The sequence below is a fragment of the Drosophila willistoni genome, assembly GCF_018902025.1.
Source record: "Drosophila willistoni isolate 14030-0811.24 chromosome 2L unlocalized genomic scaffold, UCI_dwil_1.1 Seg168, whole genome shotgun sequence".
Taxonomy (NCBI): Eukaryota; Metazoa; Arthropoda; class Insecta; order Diptera; family Drosophilidae; genus Drosophila; species Drosophila willistoni.
The window spans coordinates 1,925,446-1,942,003 of record NW_025814047.1 but is presented as its reverse complement, the minus strand read 5'-3'; the positions used below and the strand labels follow the sequence as shown (position 1 = coordinate 1,942,003).

At 33.1% G+C, this 16,558-nt stretch overlaps 2 protein-coding genes across 4 annotated transcripts in view; both read right to left on the bottom strand.

The window, feature by feature from the left end:
* Positions 1 to 1,528: 1,528 nt before the first annotated feature.
* Positions 1,529 to 3,306, bottom strand: LOC111518731 (fibrinogen-like protein 1). The gene is made up of 3 exons (XM_023176322.2): positions 3,198 to 3,306; positions 1,966 to 3,134; positions 1,529 to 1,889 (listed from the first exon to the last, which is right to left on the bottom strand). The coding sequence occupies exons 1-3, from the start codon at positions 3,294 to 3,296 to the stop codon at positions 1,781 to 1,783; spliced, it is 1,377 nt and encodes a 458-aa protein (XP_023032090.2). The 5' UTR covers positions 3,297 to 3,306; the 3' UTR covers positions 1,529 to 1,780.
* A 1,326-nt stretch (positions 3,307 to 4,632) lies between these two features.
* LOC6643412 (venom metalloproteinase 3) overlaps positions 4,633 to 16,558 on the bottom strand; it is a 66,263-nt gene continuing 54,337 nt past the window's right edge. The window contains exons 8-14 of one of the 3 annotated variants that reach the window (XM_023176277.2): positions 12,477 to 12,619; positions 12,182 to 12,234; positions 9,154 to 9,280; positions 8,422 to 8,818; positions 8,231 to 8,310; positions 7,179 to 7,975; positions 4,633 to 4,874 (exon numbers count right to left, since the gene is read on the bottom strand). In XM_023176277.2, the coding sequence (XP_023032045.1) occupies positions 4,846 to 4,874; positions 7,179 to 7,975; positions 8,231 to 8,310; positions 8,422 to 8,818; positions 9,154 to 9,280; positions 12,182 to 12,234; positions 12,477 to 12,619 (1,626 nt within the window). In that variant the 3' untranslated portion in view covers positions 4,633 to 4,845. Of the gene's footprint in view, positions 4,875 to 7,178; positions 7,976 to 8,230; positions 8,311 to 8,421; positions 8,819 to 9,153; positions 9,281 to 11,024; positions 11,081 to 12,181; positions 12,235 to 12,476; positions 12,620 to 16,558 lie in introns of all 3 variants that reach the window. The other 2 variants (XM_047009726.1, XM_047009727.1) reach the window with 2 other exon arrangements.

Genomic DNA, 16,558 nt, shown 5'->3' with positions numbered 1-16,558 from the left:
ATATAAATTGGAGTCGTTGAGAGAATTTAGAGTAACAGTTGAGGATTCTATGAATTAAGTGTAATATTTAAATGGATCATTTTCCACTCTGGATCAAGGTAATGATCAAAGTGAAGATGGTAGATAATTCTAAATTTCAATTCAAATAACATAAATCTATCCAAATGATAGATAGAATAAATAAATAAATTAATAGAAAAAAATCAAGAAGCTAACTTCGTCTACGCCGAAGTTTAAATGCCCTTGCAGTCGTTGCCAATAATCTTTTTACAAGCTCAAAATTCTTTTTCTGTAACTCAATTCATCAATATGTAATTTATTTCACCTACTTTTCCTATAAGACTATATGATATAGGGGTCGAATGCGGTCGATTTTTATACCTGATCTCACGCAGGTAATAAAAAACCCAAAAAATGCATCTCGATAGTTTTCTAGCCCGATGAGTAAAACGGATACGCACCGACGGACAGACGGATATGGCTATATCGACTCAACTTCTTATGCTGATCAAGAATATATATACTTTATGCGGTCAGAAACGTCTCCATCTGTGCCTTACAAACTTCTGATGAATTTTATAATACTCAGAAAGGGTATAAAAAGATAAGATAGATAGGAGATTTTAAAAACCAAAACCCAACAATATTTTTTATACCCTTGCAAAGGGGGATATTAATTTTGAAGGAAGCATATCCGACCATATAAAGTCCGTCCGTTGGTCTGGATCACCTCCTAGACCGTGTGACTATCAATAACTTCGTTATTTGCTAAGCTAAGATGGTAGGTAGGCCGTTCTTTCGCAAACATTAGACTTTTTAGACAAAACGTTTTTCCACTTTGACGGCTACAGGTGAGGAAAGAGTATATTTTGGAATATTTAAATATTCTACTTGACTTGCCATCTATGCCCATACAACTTCAATCGTTAATGGTATTTCTTCAATTCTCCACATAATCAAATTTAGCACTGTCTGGATGGTCGATGCACGCCTCTGCCCTCGAACATAATACCCGATTATGGACATAATTATCGTTTAGTATACAAGTAAGTACGGCACAAATTGCAAATTATAGAAAAAAAGTGACTGTTTTTAGTAGTTTTGTTGTCTAAAAATTAAGAGTTGATACTAAACACACACACAAACACATACAAAGAAATTATACACAGAAAAACAAAATTTTTTAATATGCAAAACTTTTAAACCTTTACAAAATTCAACAACAACCACAACGAAACACCATACACAAAATCAAAAACCCAAAAAAAAAAAAAAAAAACTCAACACACAACACACTTTTCTTTCGACACAACATTTTTGCCCATTTGCCAAGGGATCACAGAATATAAGAAATTGAAAGGGTATACAAACTTCAGCATGATTGTATTATCGTCAGGTTCTTTGGCTACAATTAATTTTGGTTATACTTACACAATTCACTCCCTTGGTTAGGACATATTTGTATACTGTTAGGGAAATTGAAAAGACCGTGTTTTATATTATCCAGTTAATAAAATAGATGCCGCAATTTTATTTTGATTGATTTTTTTTATATTTTTATATCATTATAGGAAATTGTAAACATTCTTTTAGGCAGACAGCGAATGTCATCTAACAATGATACAAAACAGAAAACGGAAATTGTCCACTCAAGATTGGGTCGGTCCAGAAGTTTTGTTTGAAAATTATTTGTTTTGTTGCTGAAATATCAATTTTTTTTTGGTTGCATAGTTTAGATTTAGATTTTAGATTTTCCTTGATTTTACGATGAAGTCCATCTTTATTTTGGTCGGATGAGCATCTGGACAGATTTGAGAGAAATACACCACGACCAGCTCATACTTAAACAATCATTGACTTCTCTATTGAAATATTTTCCGTTGAGGGAGCTAATTAAGATAAACAAAATATTTTACAATTGGTAATTCAAGAATTAATTATAATATAATTAAATGAGTTACTTACACTGAGCCACAATCTTTATGCCACCAGGCTCCATACCATTGAGCACAATTACTATTCCATTGATCATTATCTTGATCAAAACTGGAAAATGCTTGATTTAAATTGTGCTTCATAACTTCGTTAGTTGTTCCTTTAAACTCTCCCAACGACTCCAACTTATATTTTGCAGTTTCGTTGCCAATTTTAAAATTATCATAACTGTCAAATTGGAAAGTTCCATTGTGAAATCCCAATTGCACATAAAGTTCATAGGTTTGGGAATGGGTAATACGATGCAAATTCTCCAGACCAATAAAAAATTCTCCCTTCTTATTTCCGAACCCATCACGATACTCAGTCCAAGTTCTATCAAAGTCAACGCTGCCATCAAATCGTTTATGAATGACTATCCACCCACCACCTTCTATATCTCCCTCGCAGAGAGCAGAAATCGGATCAATCCCCGGAATCTCAATTTGATGAATTCCCGAAGAGAGGTTTTTGCAATTGGGTTTTGGTAGTTTTCCCCGACACTCGATTAAATATTCCTTAGTTTGGTTTAGTTGTAGGGAATGTTTTTCAACTAAATGATTCGCATCAGTTAACTGAGTTTCAGATTTTTCTAGAGTTTTCTTTAATGATGAGATTTTAGAATTTAATTCTCCAATTTTGTTGCTGGAATTCTTTTCCTTAGTCTGATATTCTTCAAATTCCTTCTTTTTCGACTCGAGGTCTTTAATTGCTTTATCCAAATCTGACTTTTGGGTCGCTAAGTTCTCTTTTAGATTCTCTTTTTCTCTATTTATAGTTTTTTGTTCAGCTAAGCTTTCTTCCTTATCTTTTTCTGCTTGACGTTGAACATTTTCTAAATTCTCTTTCAATTGTTTTACTTGTCTCTTATAATTGTCTATCTCAGTTTGATATTTGGCATTCTCTTCCACCTCTTTCTGCCTGTTAACTGAGTTTGTGATAAAATCGTTAATATTAGCTATCTGTATATTCTGTTGATCAATTTTACTTTGCAAATTCTCAACTGCTTTGCTAAGCTGACTAATTTCTCTCTCTGAATGATTCTCTTCGAGTATTTTGATTTTTTCCTTCAACTCAATTATATAAGCTAGACCGAGTTTCATGGACCTATGACAATATGAGGCACACAAATCTTCCTCGTCACTGGAGAATCCACATTCCTATGTAAACAGATTTATCAATTAGATTGAACTTCACTTTGTACTATTCACTTGTTCACTCACCCCGTGATCATCCATTAGGAGAAGAGATTCTGAGATTACATGCTGGAAACCAAGAACAAGGAAGAGGCCAACAAGTGGGAGGACACTTTTCCTTCTCATTTTAAAAACTAATCCAGAATATATGCCAATTATAAATTTGTTAATGTTTAATTTACTTAACACTTGCGACTGAGATTATGTCTCTGAGAGCAATGATTTAATTTTGAAATATGCATTGAATAATATATTTTTCGGATTGTATTATCGTTTGTCGCGATAAGAATTTATTCCTTACTTAGTGCAAAATCTATTTCAGTTCAATTATGTGTTTGCACTTTGACATTAACTAAGACGATAAGGTTGTGTACGAAAATATTAAAACAATTATTGCTTATCTCTCATTTATATATATATGTATATGGGCATTTCAGAAATGACACACACGACTTTCGAAAGCAATTCATTAATAATAATTTTTATACCATGCAAAAAATAACGAAGTTATTGAGAAAAGTGACTGTTCGTTTGAACATGCAAAATTTCAGCTCTGGATCTCTTACGGGCTAGAAGTTTGTGCTGATCCAGACGGAGAGACGGACAGACACACGGACGGACATGGCTATTTAAACTGATCTCGTCGTGCTGATCAAAAATATATTTACTTTGTACGGTCGGAGATGCTTCCTTCTATACCCTTTTTGCAAGGGTATACGAATATGAATAGTCCCTTCTTCTTGCTCTAAATAATATTCCTAGAATATAAATTCTAGATACTTGCGTTTATCTTAAATTAAAAACACAATTTTTTTTTTTTTTTTTGTATATGTATATTTATTTAATGTATGCTTAATTTATATTTTATTTTTTTGTGTATGTAATAAATGTACAGTTTCTTACTTTTTTTTTAAACAATTTTTCATTAACTACAACTAAAACTTATTCAGTATATATAAAGTTTGTTTAATTTTGTTTGTATAAATGTATGTATGTATGTGTGTGTGTGTGTATGTTTTGTTTAACCAAATATAGATCATTAAACTATATAAATTTAAATTAATGAATTTCATTTAAGAATATAAAATGGAATTTGTTAAGTTTTCTTGTAGGCAAAAGTGCGGCAAGGTAAATGTACTTTCTACAGCAAAAAGAAAAAAATCTACACATTCTCAAGCAAAAAGAAAATCATAAATATTTTTGTTAAGTAGGTGTAGAATTATTTATCTTGTTTTTTTTTTATCACATTGGAAAGTGGGATTTCGTTTTTGTATTTACTTGTCTTTTCTTAATTTCTTTATGCCAAAATGTAGGAATGAGAGTATGAACTTTTGTGTGTGTTTTTCTGTTGAGTTTTTCCTCCTCTATTTATACAGACAATAAGTATGTACTATTTTATACAAGATTTGCATTAAATTAAATTATATAATATAACATATTTTGTTCAGTTTTTTTTTCTTGTTGTTGTAACAAACAAATGTGCGTTTTTGTTTTGTTTTTAAATTAGTTGTTGTGGCTAGAACTAAAAACAATTACAATTATAATAATAAATTCTAGCTAAAAACACAAATTTAACTGCAAAGATTTCTTTATCAAAAAATCCAAAATTTCAAAATGGCAATTAAAACCAAAATCGACGTGTGCCAATTCCAAACGTTCCACGGCTGCACTTTCACTAGAACGGAAACAGCTTCCAGTTAACCACTGCGCCGAGAGGGAAAAATAGAAAAAAACGTCAAAAAGTTAACAACAAATTATACAAGAAATCAAAATAGAAAGACGTGCAAAATAATAAAAAAAAACAAATAAATAAAAGAGAATGAGATAAAATGTTTTATTTTGCTAGATAAAGAGAGATTATTATTAAATAGATCGCCGCCATTAATAAATATAATTATTATAATGTGTGCGTGTGTTTGTGCCATTTTGTGTTCCACATTCCATGCGTTTCCATTTGCCAAATTACTCTTGTAGCCATTTGCTCATTTACTCATTACTCATTTTAGTATGCTGAATGCGTTTTATTTCGCTAATATTTTAACTCCAGGCCATTTTGCAATATATATTTGATAGATTTCAAATTGTTTAAACAAATGTGTATATGTATGTGTATATATGCTTTGGTGTGTGTAGTAATATGGTGTGAGAAAGAGAGCGTGTACGAGTATGTGGATGTGTATGTGTGTGTGCATGTTTCATTGCCAATCTGTTTCGGAATTGGTTTATTTGCGATGCAGTTGTATGTGATATTGTTTTTTTTTTTTTTTTTAGATTTTCGAGTTGTTTTCGATGATTTAAATGGTGTTTTCGTTTAAAAGATTTTCTTCAAGCATGCCAAAATGAAAGTCTTAATGATCAATCTAAGTATCCTAAATTAAAGTCTAAAAAGCTAAAAAAAAAAATATTAAAAAAATATATTTGAAAAATTCTGAGAAGAAATTTTCAAGTTGAAAACTCTGAAAATTTATAAAATTTAAACAAAAATAAAGTTTAGCTTTTAAATGATTAAGTATAATCGAATAAATTATGAAAATACTTGTTTATAATATTAGAATTCATGCTATAAAAGTTTCTATATAACTACAATTCAAGAACTACTTGTACTACGTTTTTTTTTTTTTTTTTATCAACTTTTTATTTAAATATGATAGGATAAAAATGAAGTAATAATGTATTTTTATGAGATCAATGCCAGTTTCCATTAATATAACTGATGGTAATGCTTTTGTTTTTTTGCTGGAGAATTTTACTATTCTCAACTCCATTGCCATAGAAGCCATTTTCTTAAATTTAAATGAGTTTTTGTTTCTTTGATCATTTTAAATTATTTGTTGGGGGTTTTTGGTTTTTGAATTTTGCCGCGCGCTGCAAGCTCAATTACCAGAGTTATACCAAGTAAATAGGCAGTCAGGCAGAACTACTAATTACTAATTATGGAAAAAAAAAAAATGAAATTAAAAGGTAATGCAGAAGGTATTTGCGCTTATCCATGCTCTAATCAAAAAATTATTATAGTATACTTTAAGGCAAAGCTTTTAACTATGTAAAATTGATTGGTTTATTGGTTGAATCTGACTTTTGTTTTTGGCTTACCGCACGTAAAAATGGGGAAAAACGTTCGTTATTGCTTTGGAAGGGGGTTTTTGCTTTTCATTTCATTTATTTTTGGGCATTTACGTGTGTGATTGGAGTTGGAGGGTGTTGAAGAATGTGTGCTTTGTGGTGTAATACCAGTGTTGGAAAGTTGTCTTTGAGTAGTAATTAGCAGAGTTTTGTTTTGTAGTATATATATCTCTCTTTCTCTCTCTGTCTTTCATTGTATGTGGCTGTTTTTCATCGTTTACTTGACTCGTGTGCGACGTATCAATCTTTGTGTCTTAATTTTGGGTTTCTTTGTTGTTGTAGATGTAGTACTAGTAGTAGTAGTAGTAGTTGTAGTGGTTTCCACAATTCTCTGCGTCTGAGCTGTTTCATTGTTGCTGTTGCTGTTGTCCAACACCGCTGGCAGATTGTTTGTATTATCGCCAATATAATTGGTTGTCACATAGGCGGGCGTGTTCTTGTTGTTGTTGTTGTTATTATTATGATTACTACTACTACTACTACTGCTATGATATATATAACTATTATGTTGATCATTTTTATTAATACTACTCGTACTAGTGCGTTGATTTGGCGTACGTTTTAAGAATGCGCTGCCATCATGTGCTTGTTGCAGTTGCAATTGTTGTTTGCTTGTTGTTGCCGCTGTTGTTGTTGTTGATGATGATGATGTTGACGAGCTGTATGATTTAGTTACGGATGTCGCTGTAACGGCACCATCCAGTGGCAGTGTTGGTAAATGCAATGCTTGTAATTTTTTCAAATATGCATCAAGAAACGATGATGATGAACTTGTTTTAATTGCTGTGGCAGTTGCTGTTGGCTTGTTGGCATTTGTTGCTGTTGTTGTTTTAGATGTTTTTGTTGTTGTGACGGTTGGTTGTTGTTGTTGTATGAGAAACTTACGTTTTTGCCGCTCAATTGCTTCATTGCTCTGTATGCCGGCATTGGCTTCATTTTCCTCATCCGTAAGTTGTTGTTGTTGCTGCTGCTGCTCATCCTTGGTTGCTTGTTCTTTTGTCCCACTGTCATTGTTGTTTATGTTGTTGGTTGCACTATAATTTGTAATTTTTCGTTTTTGTACCAAAGGTATTTCAACTATAGACTGTTCTTGTTGTTGTTGATTTGGCTGCGTTTGTTGTGTTTGTATCATGTGTAAATAGTATTCAATTTGTTTGCGTAATTCATGTGTATAAATTTGAAAAATATTCGGTGTTTGTGTGGTTGTTGATGTAGTTTTTGGTGTTGCTGTTGTTTGTGTGTAGTGTCCATTGCTATTGCTGCTGCTGCTGCTGCTACTGCTAACACTGCTGCTGGTTCGTGTCTTGACTAAGACACCATCGTTTTGCATCCATTGCCTTTCAGTGTTGTAAAATGGCAACAAACGCTGCAAATATTCAAAACTTTTCGACTTGGAGCGTTCGTTGGTGGGTTTTCTTGTCGTCGATGTTGTTGTTGATGTCGGGGATGCCGATGACACAGCAGCAGCAGCTGCAGCCGAACTTTGTTCAACTCTATTATCATCCTGTTGATGGGGATCCAATTGTTCCCCATCCTCTTCGCTATTTGTCTCTACATCTTCTCCTTCTCCTTGCTCTTGCTCTTCTTCATTCTCATTTTCAGATTCTTCGGATTGGGATTCGGTCTCTTCGCTACTATTCTCAATATCCTCGGTGGTCTCATCATTTTTATGGCTGATTTTACTGTTGTTTTTTGTTGTGTGTGTTGAGTGTTTTTTTTTTTGGATTTTTGATTTTGTGTATGGTGTTTCGTTGTGGTTGTTGTTGAATTTTGTAAAGGTTTAAAAGTTTTGCATATTAAAAAATTTTGTTTTTCTGTGTATAATTTCTTTGTATGTGTTTGTGTGTGTGTTTAGTATCAACTCTTAATTTTTAGACAACAAAACTACTAAAAACAGTCACTTTTTTTCTATAATTTGCAATTTATGCCGTACTTACTTGTATACTAAACGATAATTATGTCCATAATCGGGTATTATGTTCGAGGGCAGAGGTGTGCATCGACCATCCAGACAGTGCTAAATTTGATTATGTGGAGAATTGAAGAAATACCATTAACGATTGAAGTTGTATAAGGATGAGGAAAAAGAGTTACCAAGTTGCCTTATTAGTTTTTCGTCTGTACTTACATAACCATTACCACATGCCGAACCTTCGGCAGCTGGTCTGTAGGCCACACAGTAACCCGTCTGGGCATCGAAACAGAAAAGTTGGGCACACACACGTTCATCCTTGAAGCAGGCGTAAGTGCCGCGATCCCGTCGACACTGGGCATCTAGAGAGAGTAGTGTACCTGGCAGATTTCTACCCAAAGCGCTGTCCTCATGGGGGGCATTGTGCAGACAGGTCGCCGTGTCGCCATTTAGGAAATGATGGAAACTCTGCACCGTGCAGGCTGACCATCTGAAGCCACGTTCGGTGTGACGCAAATCGGACATAATGTAACCATCCTCCCAGCGACAACGCTGAGCACCCGGTCCGCCCAAATAGCTCGGCGGTGGGGAGCCATCATGTACAGCACCCAATCTGAGCAAAAGAAAATGTTAATTGATTAATTGCACGGCGAATGATGTCAAACGGAAATGCAAAACGAGTTTCAATGACCAGTTTTGTTTTTGTTTTTTTTCTTCACTATTAAACGGAAATGAAATGTTGCATTACTCTTTACTCTGGCGTTGATTTTTTTTTGGGAGATACGCCATTAATTAAAGGGGAAGTAAGGCAAACACAACGACAGAGAGAGAGAGAGTGAGAAAAAAAAGACTGACCAATAGTTCCGCTCGACAGCTCCGCCAGCAGCGGAATGAAAGTTAACCAAAAAGACAAATAGTTGGAGTTGCCGTTGGAGCATATATACTTACAAATGTCCCACTTCATGGGCAGCCACTATGATGCCGCTGAAGCCGCCAGTGTCTTCAATGATGGCCACGCTGTTAACCTTTTCCAGACGTTTGTTCACCACACAGGCGCCACCGACATAGGCAAAACCTTTTTCGCAACGATTTGAAGAAAATATGTGTACGTTCAGTGTTTAGTTCAGGAAGTTGACAATTTTTTAATCAAGTTATTCAATCGAAGCAAAAAATTATTAAGTGTTGGGTAAACTATATATTTTTTTTTGCCTTCTACTTTATATAATAACTTTATATACTGCAAACCAAGGGGAGGGAGGCCTTTGAGTGCTTGAGTTAATCACGATATTTGGTTAGTGGATGTGTTGAAAGCGTTTAACTTTAATCAAGTTGGATAGTTGAGTTGTTAGAGTAGTGTTTAAATCTTTTTACCTTTTCATTAGTAACAGGTTAATGTTAGTATTGATATCTTTAAGAATTTAAGCCAAAATTAGTTACTTGAAGTACTGGATATACATATCGCAAACTTATGTTATGCAACACTGGTTAAAAACAATCAGTAACTTTTGAATATTAAGCTATACTGTTTAAAAACTTAGAGTATTTATTTCCTACAAATATATGGAAGTGGATTCATTTTTGAATCGCATTAAAAATTCTTATCATTACAATAAATAATTCTATTTTGATAAAGTTAGGCAGAGATAAAAATGGAAAGTATATTAAAATTATTAAAAATTATTATTTGATCATTATTGAAATATTTCATAGATTTTGACACTTTTTAAGCCTTACAATTTGCATTTAACGATTTTTATTTAATGCTTAGATCATTTGTTATTATTTCTTATTTTAACGTAATGAAAATAAATTTCAAATAAATGTGCAAAAGATTTGTTTAAGTGCCTAGATGTAAAATATTTGCTTTCTAAGGACTTTTTTTTTAATTTTTGAGTTATAAGTTGAGTTCAAAATACACTAAATTATAATGTAATTTTTTGATCAGTGAAATGTTTTTACACATTTTCTTATTAGTTATCTAATGAAATAAAAAAAAAATATTGAGAATTATAAATATAAGAACTTGGAGAACTGTAAAGTCCACATACTTATATGCAAATCTAAGTAGAACCTAACTAAACACATTTATAGTAAATATTTCAAAAGTTCTTCAAATTGATTTGTAGACGATATTAGAATATTACCCGTTGTCTTTTTCTTTATAATTTGCTTAGACTAAACTAAAACTGCTTCATTACAGTTCTAAATAATACTTAAAGTTACTCAAAAGTATGCAATAATGTTGTTTATCTTTAAATTGAAATACTTTTCACAGGTTCTTTTTTTTATTAAACTCACTGTGAATTTGCATAGATTTTAACATGCATTTCCTAGATAAAACACGAAAATATTTACACAGACACATATATAGAAAAGAGACACATACAGAGACAGAGAAAAAGAGAAGGCAATGCATTGAAAACTGTACAGTTTGGTGTCGATTGAGCAGAGCGAACGCATGCGCAGACATTTCCATATTCTTGGTTCTCAATTTGCTTGCTGTACAGGAGGGAACCAAGACAGAACGCGTGCTACACACAAAACATATAAATTAAATTCGCATATGATAAAAATAGATATATAGAAACACAGAGAAAGAGAGAAATAAACAGACGTGCATGAAATTCAATTAAATTGGCTTGATTTGCTTTTTAGATGATGGAGCGAAGTATTTGTACATTTTGTTTTTGGGTTCGGCGTCTTTAATGTTATTTTTTGTTGAACACTTTCGGTTCAACTTTGTATAAATATGTACAATTTGGATTTGGTTTTTTTTTTTTGCCTTTTTGGCTAACAAATTGTGATCATTGGGTGTTTACCTGCGGTACCGCGATTACATTCACCATAAGCTGAGGTGCGACGGCACATATCAAGTCTGCGGGCGAAAATCGTTGAAAAATGCGTAGAGATATGATTGGTGTTTCTTATATATATATATCATTAAGATTCAATTTAATCAATTCACATTGATTTGGTTTATAGTTGTTGTCATAAGAGCGACAGTATGAATTTATAAATAGAAGGTAAAGAAAGGATACAGTACTAGATTGATTGAGATGTATAGAAGGGGGAATAGAGAGTTTTTAGGAAAGTGTGTAGAAATTATTGTTTTATACTAACAACTTTTTTGAAATTAACTTGATATACTAAACTATACTATATTTCAGTTCTCTCAGCAAGACTCAAAGATATATAGTTTAAAATCTTCACTTAACTTACATTCTACAGGGAGAAAATGATGTCCATTGGAGCAATTTACTAAATTTTAATTTCACATTTTTAAGTTCTTCATTAAGTAATAAATTAAGCTCCAAAATCGGAAGAAATAAATTTAATCGATCTATGTATAAAAAATTACTTCATTCTTTAAAATATAAATACTTTGAAGCGTTTTAAAAGTTAGTTTCCTTATTTTGAAACTTTTATGCATACCCTCGTATAAAAATGTATAAATTATTTTTGATTCTAGAAAAGCTTCACTTAGAAATAAATTCAATTTTAAATGCTAAATACATTTGTCAGTTTGTTTGTAAGTTGTTTGTTTTTTGTTTTTTGTGTAATACTCTAAACCAATGGCAATAGTTTTTAATACTAAATATAGTAAAAAAAGAATCAACCGGTTTATTATGATTTATATAAACCCGCTCCAACTACCTTTTTGCCTCAAATTAGTTTAAATAAACACTTTAACTATTTGTTTTATTTGTCGTTGTAATGTATGTATAATGTATGTAATATGTATGTGCGTGTGTGTGTATCTGTGTGTGTGTGTGTGTGTGGTTGGTAGTAATTTATTAAGACCCACACGCAAAAATTAGGTAACTTTTTGTGCCACCAAAAACAAAACTAAACTAAAAACTAAATGACATTTTTCTTGTACGTAAATGTGGTATAATTTGTGTGTTGAAGGAATGTTTGTGGTTTGTGTGTGTCTCTGATATTTTTTATTTCTAAATATTTGTTTGATTTTGTTTACCCGCTGTGCCCTTGGTGCAACGACCGCCTTTTCTTCTGCGACACATATCATACCTGGACATAAGTAGGATATATATAAGATTATAGATATATCAAGGTATATATATAGGAGGAGAGATATGGAAATCAAGAAGATAGAGGGGGATAGATTGGAAAGATAGAGGGTAGAGTAGAGTAGAAGCATATTGCTTGCTGTTGACACAAACATCTAATTCAGCTTTCTCTGGAATCGAATAAAAATTGAGAAGAAACAACAAAACGCAATAATCAGCGTTTAAAATCCTCCGATAACTCACTTGGTAATGGCCACTGCAATATCATAGACGGGCAGGCGACGTTCACGGAATAGATATTTGCCCATATCGGTTAAAGCGGCCGCCGAATCAATAGCATCACGGCCCACACGATTACGTTCCAAATAGGGCGTGGCATCACGACCCTGAAATAGATGAAAATTGGAATATTAAAATCTAGAATTTTACGTATTTATTACAAATCATAAGTGTGTGACAGTGAAATTAAGCAAAGGCAGAGTTTTTAAAAGGTGATTAAGATCCTATTCCCAAAATTAAGATCTAAACGTTACAGAAGGTTGCCATCTTGATTAACAATCTTGTCCTCCTTTTGCACAATCTTTTGTGTTTTTATGTAAAAGGATTCTTATCACTTCTAAATAGACCATATCGAGTAAATCAACTTCTCTGCATTTCAGAAGTGATCTAAAGATAATCTCTAGCTCTTAACTGTTCAAATTGTGCAGTAGTTCTATTTAAAAAACTTTCTCATATATGTAGATGAATTTGGATTTTAATGGTAAAGACCTTTAGTTGCTTTAAAATGGTTTAGAGCTCAAGATATTTTTGTAAATATTTATTTATTATTATTGATAAAAACGATAATCTCTTTAAACCCATAAAAAGGAATTCAATAAATACATTTTTGCAAATGAAAAATCAATATTTTAGATTGTCTTTAAATAAATGGGGATTCGCCCACCCCACAGAAACTATTTACATCCTATTTGAGTGTCCTATATTGAAAACTGGTAAATATTCGTGTTCTAAGACCCATTACAACCTCAAATAAATAGATTTGTCCAGGCTTTAAACTGAATCTTTTATTATAATTTGTATTCTATTCACCAAAATATTTCTTCAGAGTGATTGTTTGGTAATGAAATTTGTTGCGAAAATGGGTTCAGTCAATCTTAAATAAAAATGGGTAAATTAATTACCTTAACTAATTTACTAACTCATTAGATTGGTCTCAATATAGACATTAAGGCTCATCTCTAAATAAACAAAAGATAATAAATGTATTTTGAATTTGAATCCAACACATCAAAATGTTCTGTTGTTCCACATGAAATTGATAAATCATTTTGAAACATATTTATGGAAGTATTTAGCATGGATTAAGATTTATTTAGACTGAAGCAAGCATAAATGTTGTAGACTATTTATGTATGTACATATATTAACGTTAATATATATACTTAAACAACACTTTGTCAGGGGCCCTATCCCCATCCCCCAAATCCCCCAGCCATCTCGTCATGGCCTGGGCAATATATCAAAGAACGCTTTACTTCGACACACGACGATCAAGCGCAGTCACAGTCATACTTGGGACACGGTAGAAGGAGTTTGAACGTAAGATAGCAAAAATTGTTAGTATCTTTGTCTCTCTGGTAGCAAATCAAAAGTGTCAACCACACACATCTGTATGTATCTACATACAGAAATACAAATGTTTGAAAAGTGCTTTAGTTTTTATCACCTGCATGCTATGTAAACTGGTTCTACCCACTTTTTCTTGCATATTAAAGTATTGATTAGCCCTACGGCTCAACATGATTGACAATTGTGTTATTGTAATTTATGTAGCTGTCACTTTATAAAAACCTCAAACGCCCCTAAGTCATGATAATTGGCTAAAGCGAGATGTACATACATATATGTATCAACTGAACCGAGTTGAACTGAAAGTTGCCCTGGGATGCCACTGCCAACTGAAATTGCAACTGTAACTGCAACTGCAATACCTCCATGCCTCCTCCCTCTCTTCAATTATGCAACAACGCACAATTCCAACTGGTTTCAAAGACACACAAAAAATAAAACAACTGAAAAACTTCCACGAAACCCACACGACTTTGACTTTGCCAGACAACATCATCATCATCATCATTATTATCATCCCCATGATGATCATCCCATTTTATAGCAAGTTTTTCACGTTCACTTGTTGCTTCCGTTTTTTTCTTTTTTTTTGTTACCAACTTTATTTCCCCTCCAATTAACATTTACCAACTGGAACATAAATTTATGTCCAACATTTCTCCGCATTTGTCTTAGAAACAATTGCATAACACTTTTAGCCACAAACTTGATCAGCTTGGCAACAATTTCCCTTTCACCCAACACAAAAAAAACTGCAAAAATTGTTCTAATAACATTTCAAATGCCACTCGATGTCTGTTTCGGTTTTTTCCGTTTGACAATTTGACATATTTGATCAATTGTGAGTGCGGGGCACGTTGTTCCTCAAGAATTGTGAGTAGTTTTTTTTTTTTGGTAAAACTATCAAGAATTTTAAATGTTTTGGCCTTGAGTGCAGAAGGAGGGGAATAAGTATACTCATGAAATTAAATAGCGAAAGGCAAAGCAACGGTTGAATTCAGTTGCCAAATAATTGGTCTGAATTAACAAATTATATGATGATGATCTTCATCGTTGTTGGAACTTGCCCTGAATTCCTCAAGTCGGAGATTTTTCAAAATTGATTGACTCGAGTTGAACTAAGATTTTCATTCAAAAGAATTATATCAATTTTTTAACATTTTATGCCATGTATCTCCAGTTAAACTTCAGTTGAAGGGAAGTAATATATATGACAGATTAAAAGTTGTGTTTTTTTGGCTTTTGATTTCATACATCTCAGTGTCTTGTCATACTTTGGTTCTCATTTGAATGACAGATCTAACGATTTCTTAAGCCCTTGTCGTGTATTAATCAGATTCGAATACTGCAAAAACTATTCTCTCAATGGATCTAATAACACGATTTAAATGACAAGTCTTAGTATCTTGATCTTCCTAGAAACTGATCGAAATTCCACAATTAATTTCAATCGAAATTTCATGTGATTGATCATTGGTTAGCTTGTATGTTAACGTTTATCCGATTCCTTGTTCCATAATCCGAAATGGATTATGCAATTTTCGTTTCTGTGATTGTTTTGCGCTCTTAGGAAAACATTTGCACAGTTGTTCCCCCTTTGAAGCGTTCGCGAGACAAGTTGAAGAGATCTCTCAGGTTGAAATTATGGCCCATATATGCACTTGCCTTTTGGCCAACCACACTGACACCAATCAACGTCACCGAGAGTCATGGGAAACACAGACAGACTCCACGAAAATCCACAAACTGAGCAGTAACCAATTCCTCACTATGTTTTGCGAAAGTAACTGGACTATGGATGACCTGGCACATCTTTGATTACATATTCATGGGAAGGGGTACTGAGAGGGAGCACCCCATTCGAAAAGCTGATTTCAAAATTTGTCAAATAATCACAGAAAATGTAACTCTCTGCCTGTAACAACGTGTAGGGACTTTAAAACTAGGCTCCCAGTCGACCAAGCGGCGACCGGTTTGCCTTTCCCAAAAAAATTTGAAAAAATTTGCGACAGTTTTGCAATTGCTTTTGTGTGCGTAATTAAAAGCTAAAATAGTTTTTTTTTTTTTTAATTTTGTAGCTGAAAGCGGCTTTTTTGACTTTTTAATATAGTAATTTAATTTGGCCAAGCTGGGCGTCTGGGCACCTGGGCAGGGCATATATAAATCTTGGCGACTGTCAATGGACCCAGGTCTATGTAGTAATTTCTAATATTTCGAAATGCGCACTAAACTATGCCACTAACCACCACAAAAAAAAAAAAAAAACCACTAACAAACTCTAACCCACCCACCATGGCCAACTGCACCACTCTTCACCCGCCCAAAAAACCGACAAGTTTCTTCCTTGCAGTGACATACGATTTGACTTTCGCGTGGCCAAAATAATCGCCCACACAGCATGACTAAAAAAAAAAATTAAGGAAAAAAAGACATGGGCGACAGGCGGGGCCGATTGGGCGGCCACCACCCACGGCGTGTGTGTTCAGTCCGATATATATGTATATATATATATCGCTTGGCAATTTGGGTCAAGACGATTGGGAGACTTTTCCTTTGCCATATACTCTTACCAAAAACTAAGTGGCAAGTGCTTTACTTTGGTAAGTTTAAACTCATAGATATAAATGCAGAAAGTTATGGAAAATCATTATAATTAGATGACTTTAAAAAATGTTTCAAAATTATCTATTATTTTA

Coding starts and splice junctions, on each gene's coding strand:
- LOC111518731 (XM_023176322.2), bottom strand. CDS start 3,296: ATGAGAAGGAAAAGTGTCCTCCCACTTGTTGGCCTCTTCCTTGTTCTT. Junction 3,135..3,197: donor TCCTAATGGATGATCACGGG/GTGAGTGAACAA, acceptor CTGTTTACATAG/GAATGTGGATTCTCCAGTGA. Junction 1,890..1,965: donor CATAAAGATTGTGGCTCAGT/GTAAGTAACTCA, acceptor TATCTTAATTAG/CTCCCTCAACGGAAAATATT.